The sequence below is a fragment of the Gigantopelta aegis genome, chromosome 10 (assembly GCF_016097555.1).
Source record: "Gigantopelta aegis isolate Gae_Host chromosome 10, Gae_host_genome, whole genome shotgun sequence".
NCBI lineage: Eukaryota > Metazoa > Mollusca > Gastropoda > Neomphalida > Peltospiridae > Gigantopelta > Gigantopelta aegis.
In genome coordinates this window covers 10,209,049-10,228,336 of record NC_054708.1, presented here as the reverse complement: position 1 = coordinate 10,228,336, position 19,288 = coordinate 10,209,049, and the positions used below count along the sequence as shown (strand labels likewise).

At 37.3% G+C, this 19,288-nt stretch overlaps 1 protein-coding gene across 1 annotated transcript in view; it reads right to left on the bottom strand.

The window, feature by feature from the left end:
• Nucleotides 1-17,328, bottom strand: part of LOC121383400 (RRP12-like protein) — a 52,143-nt gene extending 34,815 nt beyond the window's left edge. Inside the window, exons 1-12 of the mRNA XM_041513405.1 lie at nucleotides 15,443-17,328; nucleotides 13,316-13,515; nucleotides 9,577-9,660; nucleotides 8,553-8,629; nucleotides 7,445-7,550; nucleotides 6,950-7,066; nucleotides 6,103-6,241; nucleotides 5,695-5,822; nucleotides 4,824-4,922; nucleotides 4,385-4,476; nucleotides 1,896-2,007; nucleotides 952-1,131 (exon numbers count right to left, since the gene is read on the bottom strand). Coding sequence (XP_041369339.1) covers nucleotides 952-1,131; nucleotides 1,896-2,007; nucleotides 4,385-4,476; nucleotides 4,824-4,922; nucleotides 5,695-5,822; nucleotides 6,103-6,241; nucleotides 6,950-7,066; nucleotides 7,445-7,550; nucleotides 8,553-8,629; nucleotides 9,577-9,660; nucleotides 13,316-13,515; nucleotides 15,443-15,587 — 1,479 coding nt within the window. The 5' untranslated portion in view covers nucleotides 15,588-17,328. The remainder of the gene's footprint in view (nucleotides 1-951; nucleotides 1,132-1,895; nucleotides 2,008-4,384; nucleotides 4,477-4,823; nucleotides 4,923-5,694; nucleotides 5,823-6,102; nucleotides 6,242-6,949; nucleotides 7,067-7,444; nucleotides 7,551-8,552; nucleotides 8,630-9,576; nucleotides 9,661-13,315; nucleotides 13,516-15,442) is intronic.
• Nucleotides 17,329-19,288: the final 1,960 nt, after the last annotated feature.

Below are 19,288 nucleotides of genomic sequence, written 5' to 3'. Positions count from 1 at the left end.
GCCATGCCAGACAGGGCTTCTAGATTATGGTAGCACCACTCTCATGGCTAGTGACATTCAGTGTTGGGCTAGTAAATATCTACTATTGCCATGCCAGACAGGGCTTCTAGATTATGGTAGCACCACTCTCATGGCTAGTGATATTCAATGTTGGGCTAGTAAATATCTACTATTGCCATGCCAGACAGGGCTTCTAGATTATGGTAGCACCACTCTCATGGCTTGTGATATTCTGTGTAGGGCTAGTAAATAACTACTATTGCCATGCCAGACAGGGCTTCTAGATTATGGTAGTCCCAATCCCATGGCTAGTGATATTCAATGTTGGGCTAGTAAATAACTACTATTGCCATGCCAGATAGCTAGTGAAATATTTTTGGTCAGATGTTGCAGTTGTCTATTTTGTAAATATGAATATCTTGCCCCCACTCCACCCCCCCCCCCCCCCCCCCAATGTTCTATCTCTATCTCCCTCTTTAGGTGACATATCTGATTATTACTATTATTTAGTAAAACTGTACTAACTTAAAGAATAGTAGGGCTAGTGAATTTTTAATCGTGGCTAGTAAAAAAAAATATTCACTGATCCCATGGCTAGTGGATTTTATAAAAATTATTGAAGCCCTGAGGTTGCCACATGTCAAGAAAGTTATTTCATTCTTTAAAAAATCTTGTTAAACAAAAACTACATCACAAATATTTGAGTGTTATTCAACTATAAAATATACATATATGTACAAGAATCAGTGCAAGAACACTGATGTAAATGAATAATACATGTAGTTGTGTCTGTGAACGGAGTTTACAGAAATAATGTTTAAAGTTTATATATATATGTGTCGTAACCAATAGGTTTACCAGTCCCATAAGTTTTGGTAACCAGTACACGGGTTATCACACACTTTGTTTATTTGGATGCCTGAGAAACGATCGATGTAGTTCAGTTCTAACCTGAAAGACTGCTGCCCAGAGTTGCAGCACGAGACCCCAGGAGGAGTGGAACTGGTAGCTGAGCCCACTCTCCAGAGCCTTGATGATCTTGTGTACTGGAGTCTGCGTTCCTCCAGGTGCCGAGCTCAGCAGAGAGGTCAGTCTCTCCAGATCGGGGGTCAGACAGTCACTGAGCAACACCTGCAAGTAACAACAGTGTTCAGCTGTCTCACAACAGTCAGACATCTCAATGGGTCGGTGCAAGAATGTCATATCTTTGTGAATTTCCGTACTGGGAAAACTAGCATTAAAGGGACATACTCTAGGTTTTAAACACTAAGGCATATTTTTTTACTATTAGAGCCGTTTATGTTAACTAAAATCATACTTAACTTAGATTTTATTGTTTAGATTATCCATTTCCGTACATTCAAAGTGTTTTTGGTCATCGTGGTGTTTTCAATATCACAAAATGCATTTCTCATATTTTTAAAAATGCATGTGCATCTGAGACAATTATGGAGTTGACTTTTAGTCTATTTTTAGAGGGCATTTCACCATTACAAAGTCAGAGACTCAAGTTTCACTCAATTGTAACTTTATCCAAATGTGTTAAAGGTTTGTAGATTAACTAAACTTAGAGTGCATTTTCACGGGCTGAAACTAGGGTCTGTCCCTTTAAATTTAATTGAAATTAAAATATTATAAGATATTAAATGAGCTTCTATTTTGCATCATGTTTATGTCTCTCGTCACAAGATTTCGTTTTGAATTCTTTTTTGATTCTAAAAAAGTAACACTCGAACACTACAAACTACCAATATAAAATACCGTCATCTAAGGAGACATTCACTGACAAAATTTTTACATTGATAGAAAAATTAATAAACCTCTGTTGCTACAGACCAAGCAATAAGATGCCTTTACACTGTACGGGAAATTTAATTATTGTAGCTTAAACATACCTTCATGGTTTTGATGGCTGCTTGAGCCACCTCCTGTCTGCTTGATAGTAAGTAGGTCATCGCTGTAGAGAAGAGTTTCGGTAAATGACTGGTACACAGTCTAGCATCAGATCTGAAACATAGACCTCAAGATGAAAACATTGAGGGAGTGATTACAGTCATCTCCACTTATTTGCACATCGGTTTATAGCATAATTCGGTTAATCGACTATTTTCACCCAACACGGAACCATTTGCCCGTATAACACTACAAAACATCCGGTTAATTGCACAAACTACAGGCTATATATCGGTTATTTGCACATATAAATAACGTTGTTTTTTTTGTTTGTGCTAAATTAATGTCACAAATGACTGAGAAAGTCTATCAAACTTTGGCAAAAAAACTCAAATAAATCACCGATTGTTTGAGCTCACTGTGTAGCAAGCCGACTGTAATCGCTGTTTACAGAGTCGACGTGTGACATGCAAATGAGATGGTGTGCACGTTACTACTGGTGAATCACAATACCCGACTACAAGATTTAAGAATGACATAAATAAGTTGAATAAACCTAAGACCTAATGTTTTGTTTGCAATATATTGCTGTTAATCAGAGGCCATCTCAATAACAGGTAACTCTCCGACTATTATTTTTAGAAGTACCGCCTGTGCGCTTGTACGCATGCGCACTCAACTATTTAGGCCCTATTCGATTGACGTGTTCAGTGCAATCATTGTTCTGTGTCAGTTACGTTATGTTGAGAAGCCTCGTTAGTAATTAAAAGATTACAGATCAATCGTCCTAGGCGGTTATGTTTTTAATAAATGTGACCGAGAAAGGGTTATTGTTCACTTATTCATTAGATGCAGTGTACGCTATATCTGTTAAATGCAAAAGAAACGATTTATCACTTGCTTCCCAGAAAATGAAGGCGGGAAAAAAAGAGACTGGTGGGGGAGGTCGTCAAAAAACAAACATAACAAAGACCGTTATTTATGGATCGTCCCTAAGTTTCTGCTATATTGTTAGACACCAATCAGTCGGACCGCACCATGAAGGTCAGTCAATTGTGTTAGACCGGTCATGCATGCAATGCAGACTGCTGGAACTGATAACGATTCACTAGCCGAGCTTAACTTTAATTGCTTAACAATAGCAAAGTCATTATTTGGGGATCACAAATAATACCAAAGCTTGCCATATCTTTTGGGAGGGAAAGAACACCATACCAGCAAATTCATACAAGTTCACGTAATTCTATAGTAAGGTGCATTCGGTCAATCAACAGCCCGGTAATTCCGGAAACTGACGTCATTTTGTAAACACGTGCACCGATGAAACGTGAACTTTTTGATGATTCTGTTGTTTCAAGTTTATCTCATTAACTACATGGCTAATACACTTTGTGTACACTAGTGGATGGTCAGTGGGGTTTTTTCAATGCACAAAGTTTGTGTTTTTAGAAAACGACGCCCAGTGACGGACGTTGTTGTTTTTTGTTTTTTTAAATGATTCCTGGTCTGGCAGATTAAAACAAAAACGTCATGCTAATTATATATATATCGATCGATATATTTTTTTACATTTATATATATCCAACTGCACGTGACATGTGTTAACTGTAATAGTTCCGGTATTAAGTACCGCATTATGCTAGACTGTCTCCCATGCCACTTTGTAGTTGGATGGCTGTTACAAAGTGAAAGTCGGTACTCTATCGGTTAATCGACTAACCCGGTTAATTGCACAAAATTGAGCAGCACCGAGGGTATGCAAATAAGCGGGTTTGACTGTAACTTGTGGATTATGGACAGCCATTTAAGTATTACCATACTCAGGGCACAATATTTCATGAGAACCGTTGTTCTGTTCGTGTGTCGGTTACGCAACCTTAAAATCACAAGAACCGCCAATCGGTTATGTGGTGAACGATTACATTCTAAAATTAAAAGTACCATATATCAGTCATGAAAGTGAAAATTAGTTTGTTTTAAATACATTTGAACCACTATGTAACAATTAACCGTAGTTCAAGTGTTTTAGGATTAGGTAGGCCTAACTAATCGGTCACGAGAACTATATTCACATAACCAAACAATCGGTTACCTAAGTAAAACTCACGTGAACTGATTTCCGGTTACCTAAAATTTGGGGTGTCATTTAATAAACGTTTCTTTCCATATTCTTTTCAACTTAAATTCATTTTCTGACATGCAACATACATGCACAAGCTAATGACTAAATCCAAGTCTAAGTAAAGACTGAAAGAACCTATTTTCAAGATATAACTCACAAGCACTCAACGAAACTGCAAAATTCACACTGTCCATTGCCAAATTAGCCAATTGCTAATTTTTATACAAAGTGGCTATATCATTTAGTATTTGGATAATAAAATTTTGTTTAAATTAGCAACTTTTTAATAATTTTCAAACAAATACTCTAGACATAGCACCAAAATTTGGTTATAACCATGCTTTCCCCCAGTGTGAGCCCTGAACTGACCTGTGCAGAGTGACGTGTGCAGTCTCCATCACTGCCAGCCACGCCTGAACGGGCTGGCTGTCATTCTCTGATGGCTGGTAGTCATACAGAGCCTGCAATATCAGTAATGAAGTTTAAGTTGGACAAAAAAATATCATTGGCAATTTGGTAAATTCTGCTAAAATTGGTAACTGTATTAACCAACCAGTTTTGTCCTCCACAAACTAACATGAAAATCAGCAAATACAAGATATGAATGAATGAATGAATGAATGAATGAATGAATGAATGAATGAATGAATGAATGAATGAATAACGACACCTCAGAACAAAGATATATCAGTTATTGGGTGTCAAACAATGATAAATATATAAAATAACTTACGATCAACATCAACACAAAGTGCAAAAAAATAAATATCACAGCTAATTACATTAAAACTTCAAACAAATCTCGTACCACAACAATCCGAGCATTAAGTTCGGCTGGCAGGCTCTGTGATTTGGGCTTTGAGCTGAAAAGACCGTGCAGTGTCTGCATTCCACAGGCCCGGACCATCTGTTTACAATACACAATCAACATGTCAGTGTTCTCAAGTTAGTAAACATTTGTAAGATAAACAAAGTGGTCTGAAGTTAGGAAACATTTGAAAGGAAAATAATGTATCGCATTAAAAATAAAATTATTGTCATAATGTCAAAATAATACTGATTTATAATACCCACTGATAATACCAAACAGTGTTGTCTATTTGGCTCTGTATTTTAATCTAGAATTGACAATGTTTAAAGGTGGAAAACAGAAATTAATGTCTTAAGGATCCATTAAATATATTTTAAAATTCTCTTTTCTTTCAGATTATTATCTACAAAAACATTATACATATTTCTTAAAGACAAAAGACAACTTGTCATTACGAAGGATGGTTTTCCATCTTTGTACAACATTAGCTTTCTGTGGAAGGAATACAATCATTGATGGATAAAGCTGTTTAAGGTGCATGGTTACATAATTCATAAATCTGTGTTCTAGAACTGTACACTGAATGAATTTGGAGCACAGTATGAACACTTCATATTAATTAAATTTATTATCAAAACATAGAATAAAAAGTGAAATGCAAATTATTACTGAAGGCCAAAACAGACAGAACTAAGGACAAAATGGGGCAGGTGCCCCATACCCCATCCCCCACACTCGAGAATGAAAATGTATTACTCTATATAAAGATAAAAATCTAACTTGTGCCCCCCACCCTCACTAGACGGCTTGACTGTTCATGATAACTGTTAATATGAAATAGCAGTACTGACATGAGTATTTTACTCACCACGTTACTGATGGTCATAACACGGAGGACAGTCTCACAACACGACTGGATGCTGTTTTTAGAGAAGGAACTCATCACATCCCTCAGCAAGGCCAACGAGTATAATGTGTTTGTAGCTTCTCCTGTACCTGAAAACAAAAACAACGCATTAAAGACATATGTTCCATATGTTCATATCAATGCTTATTTTTAAAAATCTAATTATTATTAACTTTTAAAAAATTACCTCTAGACTGTTCAATCTGCTGGATACAGTATTATGATAACTATAGAAAATCTAGACTTACCTCCAGACTGTTCTATCTGCTGATATAGTAGTATGATAATTCAGGAAAATCTAGACTTACCTCCAGACTGCTCTATCTGCTGGATACAGTATTTTGATAACTCAGGAAAATCTAGACTTACCTCCACACTGTTCTATCTGCTGGATACAGTATTTTGCCGTCAGGGAGGCAGCTGGGTGGTTTAACGGAGAATCAGCTTCCAACATAAACAAACTTCCTTTCAGAATTATCTGTACAGCTTGATGGGCTGCTTTGCGAACCTGTGTTGAAACAAGAGGTACTATAATTGATATCACACATTAAATGCAAACATTGGTTTCTAGCTAATAACAGTTTGTGTGGATGTTATATGTTTGATACAATCAACTTAACTGCAAGTCATCACAATAATATGTCATAATTTCCCATTGGTCAAGTAAAGGTTACAAAAGGTAAGTCGTTTGCTTGGTTGTAACAAGTTTAACATACTGTAAAATCACTTCATGGTGTAAGTCATGGACTAGTGCAGTCAACGAATTTAAGAACACAATGAAAATATAACATGTGTAACTTAATACAAATTTATGATACTACCTTCTTGATCCATGAATTTAAGTATCCAACAAAATGTGGAATTTTGTTCAGTAAAACCATGAAAATTGAAGCCCACAAAAAAGGAGTTTACAGTATACCATATGTGCAGTCAAGTAATATCATCATATGTGGTTATTATCATTACCTCAAACAGAAATTTCACACTCACTTAGTTTTCTTTGTAAGAAAACCCACAAAGGATTGTAGCATATATTATTAACACCTGACGGAAACATATTATATTGGAGTGCATTTTAAAAAATATAAAATAGCCCATATACCAGTATAGGTGGGGCGTTTTCCCCATACTGGATCAACAGAACTAGCAGCCTCAAAACTACTCTGAGTTACTAAGTTCCAAACCTTGAAGATTTTACCTATTAAAGTAGTCCTACCTTGGGTTTTTTGTGTGTTACGAAGGTTAGCAGTCCACTGTACATCTGCTGTGTTGATGAATTATTCCAAACCGCAACTTCCTGTACTCGCAGTACCGAGGCAAGACAGAGCAGCAGCTGAAACCAAGTTGAACATTGTCGTAATCACAAATAAAACAGTAGTGAGACCCATCGAATATTTCTAATTGCAGAGTTATCTACCTTACCTTCTAAGTTGTGAGAAAATTTAGGCATGGCAGAGTAGCAGATGAAACCATGTTGAACACTGTGGTAATCACAAATAAAACAGTAGTGAAACCCATCAAATATATCTAACTGCAGAGTTATTTCCCTTACCTTCTCTTAAGTTGTGCAAAAATATTTTCTAGAGGGTGGGGTGGAGGATACAATATGTGTCTGTTTTCCGTTACTGTCTAATCATGAAGCACAAGAAGATCATAGAAATTAATACATGCCATCTTAACTGTGTGTCTTGATTTAACAAAGGTCTCTTACGGATTTCAGCAGTGAGGTGCAGTTCCCATCACTGTGTTTGGCGAGGATATCTAAAAACAACTTGGAAACCTGTGAAAAACGACTCTTCAGAACAGGAGCTGGCACTCTGAAAAAAAAATAAAAAGCTTGGAATTATCAATCTAGTTCAGGGGGTGTTGTTTTGGGGGTTTAATGGGGGTTTTTTTTGGGGGGGGGGGGTGTTTTATTTGGGGCTTTTTTTTTTCTTTCATGTTGTTGGGGGGGTTTTGGGGGGTGGGGTGAGTGTTAAAACTATACAGTCAAATTTAAAAACTTCATTCAAGTGAGATTAAATGCTTTTGTTGTGTTTAAACTGAGTGGGGTGGGAAGTAAGAAGATTTCAATGGTGGTTACGGGTTTGCTGGCATGAAAGTGTTTCTATTACAAAGTAGGTGTTGGAGAAGGGGAGCTTAGCAAATAAGATTAAGAACAAATCTAGACTCTACAATGTTATAAACCCTTGCCCAATTGGAGAAGGTGATAAGATATACAGATGGATAGAAATAAAGGATCACACAGATAGCAACAAGAAATAATGACTGCATCAAAATTCAATTGATATCGTCAGAAGTTGACTGGGAACATATAGGCAGCACATTCAATACTACAGACATTCAATCCCACATTGCAACTTGGTATGAAATACAGACATTATTACTCTAGTTGTGAATTAAATTTTGTCCGGGCTTCTAGATTATGGTAGCCCCACTCCCATGGCTAGTGATATTCAATGTTGGGCTAGTGAATAACTAATATTGTCATGCCCGACGGCTAGGGAGTTGTTTTTTGAGTCAAATGCTGCATTTAAGTATTTTGTAAGTATGAATATCTTGCCTCCACCCCCATCCCCCAAACTTAGTGTTTTAATCTCTATCTTTCTCTTTAGGTAGCATATCCGATTATTACTATTAGTAAGATTGTATTAAGTAAAGTAGGGCTTGTGAATATTTAATTGTGTCTAGTAAATTGTTAAAATCGCTGATCCCATGGTTAGTGGATTTTGTAAAAATTCTAGAAGCCCTGATTTAGTCTATAATTTGATGTGTTCCCTTATTTCTTTCCATCAGTATATTATTATACTTCATTTTACCTTTTGATGACTAGACTCAGGAGGTAAGTAATCGCTGCCAAGGATTCTTCAGGTTCTGTTGTTTCAAGGGCTGTCATCTGAAATTCACCACAAACAAATATCCTACTTCATGTGTCAATATGAACAATATACACATTAAAAAAAAAAGGACCACTGTATTTAACCAAAAACTATATCATTTGGTAAATGACATTCTAAATAAATGTATATACTACAAATTTGCACAATTAAAGACATTTATAATTTAGTATACTATTTATTACATCCCTATCGATCTTACTATAGTGATAAAGACATTTTGAAACTGTGTGATAATTTGTATCGGAATTTTTAAATGGGGAAGTACCTTTTTATGTTTACTGCAGTTAGCGCCTTTTAGTTACTGACATCATATTTGAAACATTACACAAGGCTGCCGCAGAGTATGATTCTTAATGTTAAACAAATCCATGAAAGTAGTTTTGATCATAGACGTAACAAAGTGTTGTTATGACGTTAAATTAAAAACCGTTTTTGTAAAACATAAAAGAAGGCATTTATATAATACAGAACTTCAACATACGTTGTTTTCACTTCCTATTTATTACATTCGTTTATTTTGCACAAAATTATAAACTTGTGCAATAAATAGGAAGCAAAAACAATGTATGTGAAGTTCTGTATACGTCTTAGTTTACACATATATTTATCACATGAGCGTGGCCTTTGTTATATGGAGAAACAAAGAACTATGGAGGTTAAGCACACATGATAAAGGTTTCATGAAGTTTGGTAGAGTTTACACTTACAATATCGGAACAAAAACAAAGCTAATAATACAAAAATGAATGAACATGTAGTCATAAGTTAACTACATAAATCACAAACAAAGTAAATTACCTCTATGGTTCACACTTAACGCTTGTCGCATGTTAGATATAAATTCTTTACAAAAATGTATTTCTCAAGTAAGGAACTATTTAGATGGCATTAATTAAGCAAATAAAATCATTAAGAATGTCAGACAAAACAAAGTTCCTATTACCAATGCTGCAAAATATTCTGTTTCATTTTCATTGCCTCCTTGTTGCTTTATCACCTCTGTAATGGCTGCCAACACAGCCAAAATCTAAAACAAATAAATTTAGCAAAAATAATTTACCTAAAGTATATAAATATTAAAAACATTACTCCAGAAAATATTTTTACACTTTAAAACAATATAAATAAACTAATATTATATCTATAAATTTCTAAAAGAAGGTCATGTTTATCCAAATATGTGTTTGTTGTAACTCAGCTACTCGTCAACAGGTACATTTGGACATTGTAGTCATTTCAAATGATTGGATAACAGTTATGTTTAGCATTAAGTACTTATTGGTACTAGTAGTGGACCGGCCTTGGTGGCGTCGTGGTTAGGCCATCAGTCTACAGGCTGGTAGGTACTGGGTTCGGATCCCCGTCGAGGCATGGGATTTTTAATCCAGATACCGACTCCAAACCCTGAGTGAGTGCTCCGCAAGGCTCAGTGCACCGACCAGTGATCCATAACTGGTTCAACAAAGGCCATGGTTTGTGCTATCCTGCCTGTGGGAAGCGCAAATAAAAGATCCCTTGCTGCTAATCGGAAAGAGTACCGGTAGACCATGTAGTGGCGACAGCGGGTTTCCTCTAAAAATCTGTGTGGTCCTTAACCATATGTCTGACGTCATATAACCGTAAATAAAATGTGTTGAGTGCGTCGTTAAATAAAACATTTCTTTCTTTATTGGTAGTGGGGCAGGACGTAGCCCAGTGGTAAAACGTTCGCTTGATGTGCGGTCGGTCTGGGATCGATCCCCATCAGTGGACCCATTGGGCTATTTCTCGCTCTAGCCAGTGCACCACGACTGGTATATCAAATGCCGTGGTATGTGTTATCTTGTCTGTGGGATGGTGCATATAAAAGATCCTTTGCTGTTAATCGAAAAAGTGTAGCCCATGAAGTGGTGACAGCGGGTTTCCTCTCTCAATATCTGTGTGGTCCTTAACCATATGTCCTAGGCTACATAACCGTAAATAAAATGTGTTGAGTGCGTCGTTAAATAAAACATTTCCTTCCTTCTTTACTGGTAGTGATGGGACATAGCACAGTGGTAAAATGCTCGCTCCAATTTAATGCCTTATAATTAATGTGGTTTTGGTAAGTTTGTTTTGTTTAACGACACCACTAGAGCACGTCTATTTATTAATCATCGGCTATTGTAGATTTGGTAAATTTGACGTATAGTCTAAAGGTAAATTTGACGTATAGTCTAAGGAAGGAAACATGCTACATTTTTCCACTAGTAGCAAGGGATCTTTTATATGCACTATCCCACAGATAGGATAGCACATACTACATAATTAGATATACCAGTCCTGGTGCACTGGCTGGAACATGAAATAGCCCAATGTTTATAGTAGTCCAATTATTGTATTATGTATATAAATATAATTAGCCCAGTGGTAAAGTGCTCAATTGATGCACGGTCAGTTTAGGATAGACTCTCTCATTGGGCAGCACTGACCTATTTCTCATCTTGTCAGTACTCCATGACTGGTATATCAAAGGCTGTGGTATGTGCAATTCTGTCTGTGGGATGGTACATATAAACGATCCCTTGCTAAAAAAAAATGTAGCGGGTTTCCAAGGCGCGTGTGCAGGGAATTCAGCGGGGTTGGGGTTATAGACTGTGTTGAGTGAAGTTTATATGGGGCCATGCTCCCCAAAAAAATACATTTCAATTTTTTTAAAGCTTGGGCAAGTAAGGGTTTCGACCTCCAATACCCTCCCCCTGCACATGCACCCGATTCCTCTCTAAGATTATATGTCAAATGGAAGGAAGGATAGGATATGTTTTATTTAACGACGCACTCAACACATTTTATTTACGGTTGGATGATTATTAAATCAATATGCTTTATTTTTGATGTCGTTAAACAACCCCCCCCCCCCAACTTTACCCTTTCCAAACAAAATAATATTTATTTGAATTTGTCGATTTTAACATGTAAAATTAAGAAGTAAAAACGTTCATTGTCTACTTTAGTATATTTTATTTTAAAAATATATACATGATTAATGTGTTACTAGTATACAAACTAAACTTTGAAAGTTCTACTAACACGTTATAAAACAGGGATTTACCGGACGCAAAAAACTTGCGTATAGGACACACTAAAACTTAACTGGACCCGCAAAAATAGAATTACTGCGTCCCGTGGGACGCATAAAATATCTGACATTTTCAGTAACCCTGTCCACTATCAAAGATCGATCATTCTGTGTAACATACTATTTCTTTTCTACCTATAAACTGCGTATTCAAATGGGGATTCCCCATATCGAAAACAAAAAGTTTTAATCTCTGGGAACACTGCGTCTTTATCCTTTGCTGCGCTTAATTGTGTAAAGTTGTAATTTCCTGAAAGAGATCGCGGATTTGCGATCATTCGGAACTTCTCGTCAACAGGCCGAACACAATCGGAAATTCCCGGGCGAATAAAACAAATTGGTTAAATGTTCTGATTTGCATTAACAAACAAGTAGCACGATTCATAAACAACGCATGGTATTGTGAGTGTCATTTAGCTTGCAGGAAATGGTTCAAATAATTATACAGATCAAAGTGAAATGTTGATTTTGAAAAATAAATAATGAATACCGACATTGATTTCCCGAAAGGAAAAACAACAACACAGCTTGTTAAATTTACTTTAATGAAACATATATAGTGTACACGTGATTTGTTGTCTGCAGATCTCTGTCATTTGTGTGGTTTTGGGACCCTTTGTTTTCAGGTTGGGACCCCCAGAAAAGAAAGAGGTGAGTCCAAGGGACCCCCATTTCAGAAAAACAAGGTAAATCCCTGATAAAATATCAATTCTGAAATAGGAAGGTACGACTGTCGATAATACGTTGTCAAGATCAAACCGGTTTTAACTAAAGACTTTAGTACCGTATCCTCAACAAACGTTCTTCGTACAGTGCAAGATTTCTCTTTTAATATTTTGAGACAAACCCTACAATTTGAAATTGGCAAACGCATGTGTTAACTGAAACTGACAATAGGCTGTCGTTTGTGCTTTGCCGAGCTATGGCAGCACAGGCGACGAATCAAGCGTATACGTTTGACAATATCCATTCATAGCAAACACACACGACTTTTTTTAAAGTGCATTTGAGCTTGTATTTCACATTTGTACATGATGTTATAATATGGTAACCAGAGAATGTAACTTTAAATGTACAAATGTTATACACTGGCAGATAATGAACACCAGGCATATACATTCTGCAATCGTTGAGGAGTTTTTGTGCCATTGGTGATGCTCCAAACCAATGGCAATTTATATCTCAATGACAGCAATTGCTGTCAGTGCCATTGTTAAGTTTGAGCCCTGAAAACATAGTGGGTTTCCAGGGCTAGCTCTGCCACTCGCCAAATTTGCCAATTGCAAATTTTATTTTGATTTGGCGAAAAAAATTCATGTACTTATTGATATTTTGTTGAAAAATAATGGTGGATTTTGAATATTTAAAGATAATTTGGTGAATGGTTTTGCTTACCCAGAGCTAGCCCTGGATTTCCTGCCTAAAACTACACGTCAAAATTATCAAATGTTTGACATCCAATAGCCGGTGATTAATAAATCAATGTGCTCTACTCTAGTGGTGTCTTTAAACAAAACACACAAACAAAAAAATTAAATATAGTTGACATGTTGTTAACATGGACTATGAAAGCAGGTTTAATCACCTCCTTGTGTGTGGCAGAATTAGATCTCCAGTAGCGATGGACCCGACTGAAGGTCGCGTTGGTGCAGTCCGTCCAGTTGGTGGCCCACGTGTTGAAGGTCTTCGCACTCGTCGTCTGAACGTCCATCTCAACCACCTCGGGTTTCTCCTCTTCAGCTTCATTGTGCTGCGATAATGCTTCGACAGTTAGGTTACTGGGACCTTTAATAATTACCAAAAACAAAACACTTAAATATATATATACATGTATATGTATATCGTGTTTTCCCTAGCTTGTTTTAGCAGTGGTGCAGCACCATGCCTCAACAGTCTTGCACCATCTTGCCTCAATCAGCGCCATGCTGCCCTGAGATTAAACAAGCCTTTTTCAGTTATTAATTCTAAAACACCCAAAAAGGTGTGTGTGTATATATATATATCCATTGGTATCAGAAGCATATGTGCTTCTGTCTGTTTTGGAAATTTATCAAGGGTTGAAATTTGCTGAAATTCTTTCCAGACATTTGGTCCAGCAAGTGTTTAATCTACCATGCCATGCCCGACTCTAATCAAATCTTCACCCTAACCCGTAACTCTAGTACTCTGCTGTCAAGGAGCTAGACCGACATTTGGATGGTTATGATCGCTCTCTCATCCATTGTTAACACATAGTGACATAGCGAAAACACAGAATTGTTGCCTCTAAATACAACAATAACCATATGTTTGTTGTTAAATACCATTACTTTCGATCAATTTAGAGTTAACCAATAACAAATATTTTACATATTAATCACTAATATACACACTACAGGAAGAAAACTGTCAACATCTATGTATTATTGAACGGGGATGCTGTCGGGTTTCTTCCTGTACTAGGTGTAGTGTGTCTTATTGAATCCATGACGTTTCGACCCCCAGCCAGTTCGCCCCCGGTCAGTTCGCCCCCAGTTTGACCTGTTCGCCCCATGTACTAGTTCGCCTCCAACTGTTTGCCTGTTCGCCCCCAAATATTTGTCAGTTCACCCCCAATTAGTTGTTACTTTAAAACAATTATTGTAGTTTCTTTAGAGGATGTTAAAGTGTGTTTGTTTGTGTGTGTGTGTTGTGTGTGTTTCTTTTCTTAGAGGGGAGGGGTTGTTGTCCTTCCATAATTTGGACTGATCATGAATCATGAGAATTGTAATACGGGGTTATATTTTTTTCAGATGTAATTAAACGTAGGGTGCTGAATAAGCGCAGACACCGACATTTTTTCACAAATTCACAAACCACATCATCAATATTTATTAAAACATCCATTCCTGCCAGATATGATCTGTTTTAAGAAGAAAGAAATAAAACAATGGTTAATCAGCTACATAACCGTGATGCTGATTATGCATATTCGGCTAACACCTAAGAGGGCTTTGAACAGCAATTCGATATGGCCTCTTCTGGTGAGCATTATTCTAATATAGGGATTATTGCGGGGGTTCTTTTGGCCACTAATTAGTAACCATGAACATCAAAAAAGATGGTTAACACATGATAATGGCCATAAAAGCGCGTACGACCAGACTAGCCTGGCCTGTCATGGACGGAGGAGCCGGCCAACGCCGGCTCTTGTGCCCGTGACAGGCATGCGCTACAACAGCTTGTTCTGAATGTGCACGTAAAACCCTATGACTTGACCTGACCTGACCTGCCTAGCCTGGCATTCATATTCAACAGAGAACAAACACGTATGGATATATCAAAACAGAACTTTATTACACTCAGGCCATTCCATGACCAATATTATATGAATATAAAAATTTCATGACTTTCCAGGCCAGGAACATGACCCGAACTAACTGGGGGCGAACTGGTACCTTTGTAGTGGCGAACTGGTTATGCACGTGGGGGCAAACTGACATCCTATTTGGGGGCGAACTGACTGGGGGCGAACAGACCTGGGGGCGAATTGACTGGGGGCGAATTGACTGGGGGCGAACTGGCTGGGGGGGGGGGGGGGGAGGGGTGCGAAACGTCTGGTACCCGTCTTATTAGCTAATCCTAATCCTGAACATAATCATTATCTTCGGGGAAATTCAGATACATTAACAGTCTGGCCGATCATGATTATTGAATGACAATGACCTGCCGAACGTCAATTCATTTCCTTTACCTTCAATAGTATGAAAAAATCGGTTTTTGGCTGCTTGCCTAAAACGTTTTTCTACTGGATTGCTGTTACTGCTTTGTCCTTTCTTCCATTTTCTACCTTTTCCTTTATTAGCTTTTGGAAAGGAATTTTTCTTTCGATGTGCCATTATTGATACAGTCAGTTAAAATGAGCTAAACGCAAAAAAATATTGTAACAAAATTCCAAAACACAAGCACATGTTTCTTTTCCCGGAAGTTCTTAAGGGAGATAAATATGACCTTAATATGAATCGGTGCTATAATGATCTCCCTTATGGGCACGTTCGTTTAGCAATTCTAGAAATCGGAAGAATATAGTTCAATCTGCATTCAGACAGGTGGTGTGAGCAGAATCATTCATAGCGGATGTTAACGCATGCCGGTGTATCCAGTGCTCTAAAAACAACCGTCGAGATGTTTGATAAACTTACAGCTTCTGTTAAATTTTGTTCGATTGGCGTTCTTACTTAATTCCGTCTACCCAATTGAGCAATTTTAATGCAAAAATTATAGTACTTTTCATAACAACCACACTTACTACGGCCCTTCGGACAACAATACATTAATACACATTTTGTTGGGGGTTTTTGTAAATTATTTTTAGCAATTTGAATAACATTTCCTTTCATGCAACATGGCTACGAGGGCGGAAAGTACCTCAGTGGTAAAGCGCTCGCCTGTGCGCGGTTTGTTTAGGATCGTACCTCATCGGTGGGTCCATTGGGCTATTTGTCATTCCAGCCAATGCACCAAAAGAAAAAAAATGTTTTATTTAACAAGGCACTCAACACATTTTATTTACGGTTATACGGCGTTAGACATGGTTAACCAATGCACGACTGGTATATCAAAGACCGTGGTATGTGCTATCCTGTTTGTTTCCTCTCTTAGACTATCTCAGAATTACCAAATGTTACCAAAGATTCTATGCGACTCAGAACATTGTGTAATCTAATTAAAATTAGCTCCATTACATGCAATAGTGGAGCTAATTTTAATTAGATTGAACATTGTGATGCCTACGTCTTTATTATGACTCTGCATTTACTCTTTTAATTATATGCGTACTACGAAACCATTTTTATCTCATCTGCATAGATAGTTCCATTCACCATAGTGCCTTCCAGAATGTAATCGATGATTAAATGTATTTCTCCAGAATCCACAACAAAACTGAAGACTTGCGCCAAGCGTTTAAATGTTATTTTTGTCATTTTTAGATCAGGTTAACATCCAGTTGACTTTTTTTCATGTCTAAAACGATATAGTACTAATTTAATGTACCCACACATCAACCACCAGGAAGTACCAGTCATAAATATTTTGGACGTTTTTATTATAAATTCCTATTCTGTTTATCGCTATTAAGTTTTTGACCCCTGGTCATCTTCAGTGCTCTTCCTTCTCTTTGACCATAGCATATGAAGGTTCTTCACTCTCCTCGGTGTATTAATCACACTTTAATCAGTTGGATTAATTAGTTACAAGACAGAAGTTATACATGACATGCCATGATGGTCAAGCTCTGGAGTGGAGGGGGATAATCTAATCTCTAGTGAAGGGGGCACAGGCTATATTGGGAGGATGAGGGGGACACATGCCATATTTTAAAGCTTATTTATACAAGACAAAAATAAAATTCTCAAATGGGGTGGGTTACAGATCCTCCCCCGGGTTCCTGCTTTTGAATGCCCAGTAATGTAGGACCTGCAGCAAAACATTTTAGGAAGACTTGTCTTGGTATAAATGTTAAATTTTGTTTTGTTTAACAACACAACTAGACCACATTGATTTATCAATCATCGACTAATGTCAAACATTTGGTTTTTCTGACATATAGTCTTAGAGGAAACCCGCTAGATTTTTCCATTAGCAGCAAATTATCTTTTATATGCACCATCCCATCAACAGGAAGACACATACCATGGCCTTTGATAGACCAGTCATGGTGCACTAGATGGAATGAGAAATAGCCCAATGGGCCCACCGACTGGGATCGATCCAATACAGACCGCACATCAGGCAATCACTTTACCACTGGACTACATCCTGCCCTCCCCCCCCCCCCCCGCCCAACCCCCATCCGTCTTGGTATGTAAGGTTGTGGTATGTTCTATCCTCTTTGTGGGATGGCACATACAAACGATCTCTTGCTACTTATGAAAAAGTGTAGCTGGTTTCAGGCTATAGGGTTTCAAAGTTCATGGGAAATACTTTTTTGATTACATGCCTTGTGATCAGTTGTAAAAAAAAAAAAAAAGGTGTGTTTCCGGTTTCCCGACGGACCCAAATTTTACACTTCGACCATAAAAAAGTTTGACTACACCCCCCCCCCCAAAAAAACACAAAAAAAAAAAAAACAACAACATCATCTACCGTGATTTTTGCAGTCCGTAACTAGGTTCTTAACACTTCGGTTTAAAAAAAAAAAAAAAAAAAGTTCCTACCTACCTACCCTATTTTTTCCAGAGATGAAACCTGAAAGACACATTTTTTAAATTTGTTTGCCTCATAGGAATCCATCGGAAACTGTTTATATTATTTTTGTTGAATAGTCGTAGTCGATATAATAATCATGGGAAATGAAATATCGGTTCCCTGATTTTAACAACACAGTACCAGAAATTATTGTTAATGCAAAATCCAAAGGCCTGGGTTTTCTTCTCTAAGACTGTGTCAAAATTACTAAATGTTTGACACCCAGCAGCCGATGATAAATAAATCAGTGTGCTCTAATGGTGTCATTAAACAAAACAAACTTTAACTTTTTCATCTAGTGTGTATAATATTTCTGCTTAGGTACTGTTTGGAACCTGCATGTTGTTCGACGCATAATCTATCTGTTTGTACATTCTCCAAAGACATTTGACAAAAATATTCATTCACATCTCACGGGTGTGAACTAGTATTATTCTCAATTCCCCAGGAAAAATGGATTTAAAGAACTATTTGTTACTGGGCAGCTTTTTGAAAACATTCAAATAACATTTAAGGAAGGAAAAGTTTTATTTAGCGACACACTCAACACATTTTATTTACGGTTATATGGTGTCGAACATATGGTTAAGGACCACACAGATATTGAGGGAGGAAACCTGATGTCACCACTTCATGGGCTGTTCGTTTCGATTAGCCGCAATGGATCTTTTATATGCAGCATCCCATAGACAGGATAGCACATACCACAGCCTTTGATATACGAGTCGTGGTGCACTGGCTAGAGCAAGAAAAACCCAATGAGCCCACTGACAGGGATCGATCCCAAACTTGCCACACATCAAGCGAGCGCTTTACCACTGGGCTGTGTCTTGCCCGAAATAACATTTAAAGGCAAGGTTGTGACACTAATAGTTATAACCAAGATATATTTATCACAAAGACCCCAGCTGCCAAATAAAACAAGAGTACCAGTGAGGTACATGATACGTCCATCAGGAGTTTGATGGAAAACCATATCTATATTAATGAACATGTTATGGGTATGATTCAATTCTAATTATGTGAAATTTTTGCAATGGGATGGATCAACAGTTTGTTTTGGACCAACCACCATCCCAAGTTGTTCCTACATGTGAGGTTTGATGGTCCTGTATGCAAGATATGATCCGGACAAGGATTTACTGTTTTGTGCTGTAGACCGTGAAAAGTAGGTCACAGTGACCTAGTAACAAAAAGCAATACACCACCATCCTAAGTTGTTCCTACATGTGAGTCTCAAAATCCTAAAGTAGATCCACCCCTGTTTTGCTACAGAAAAAGATGAACAAGATACAGTGCTTCAAACATTAAACAAAATTAAAACTTTAAAAATAAAAAATAAAGCAATATG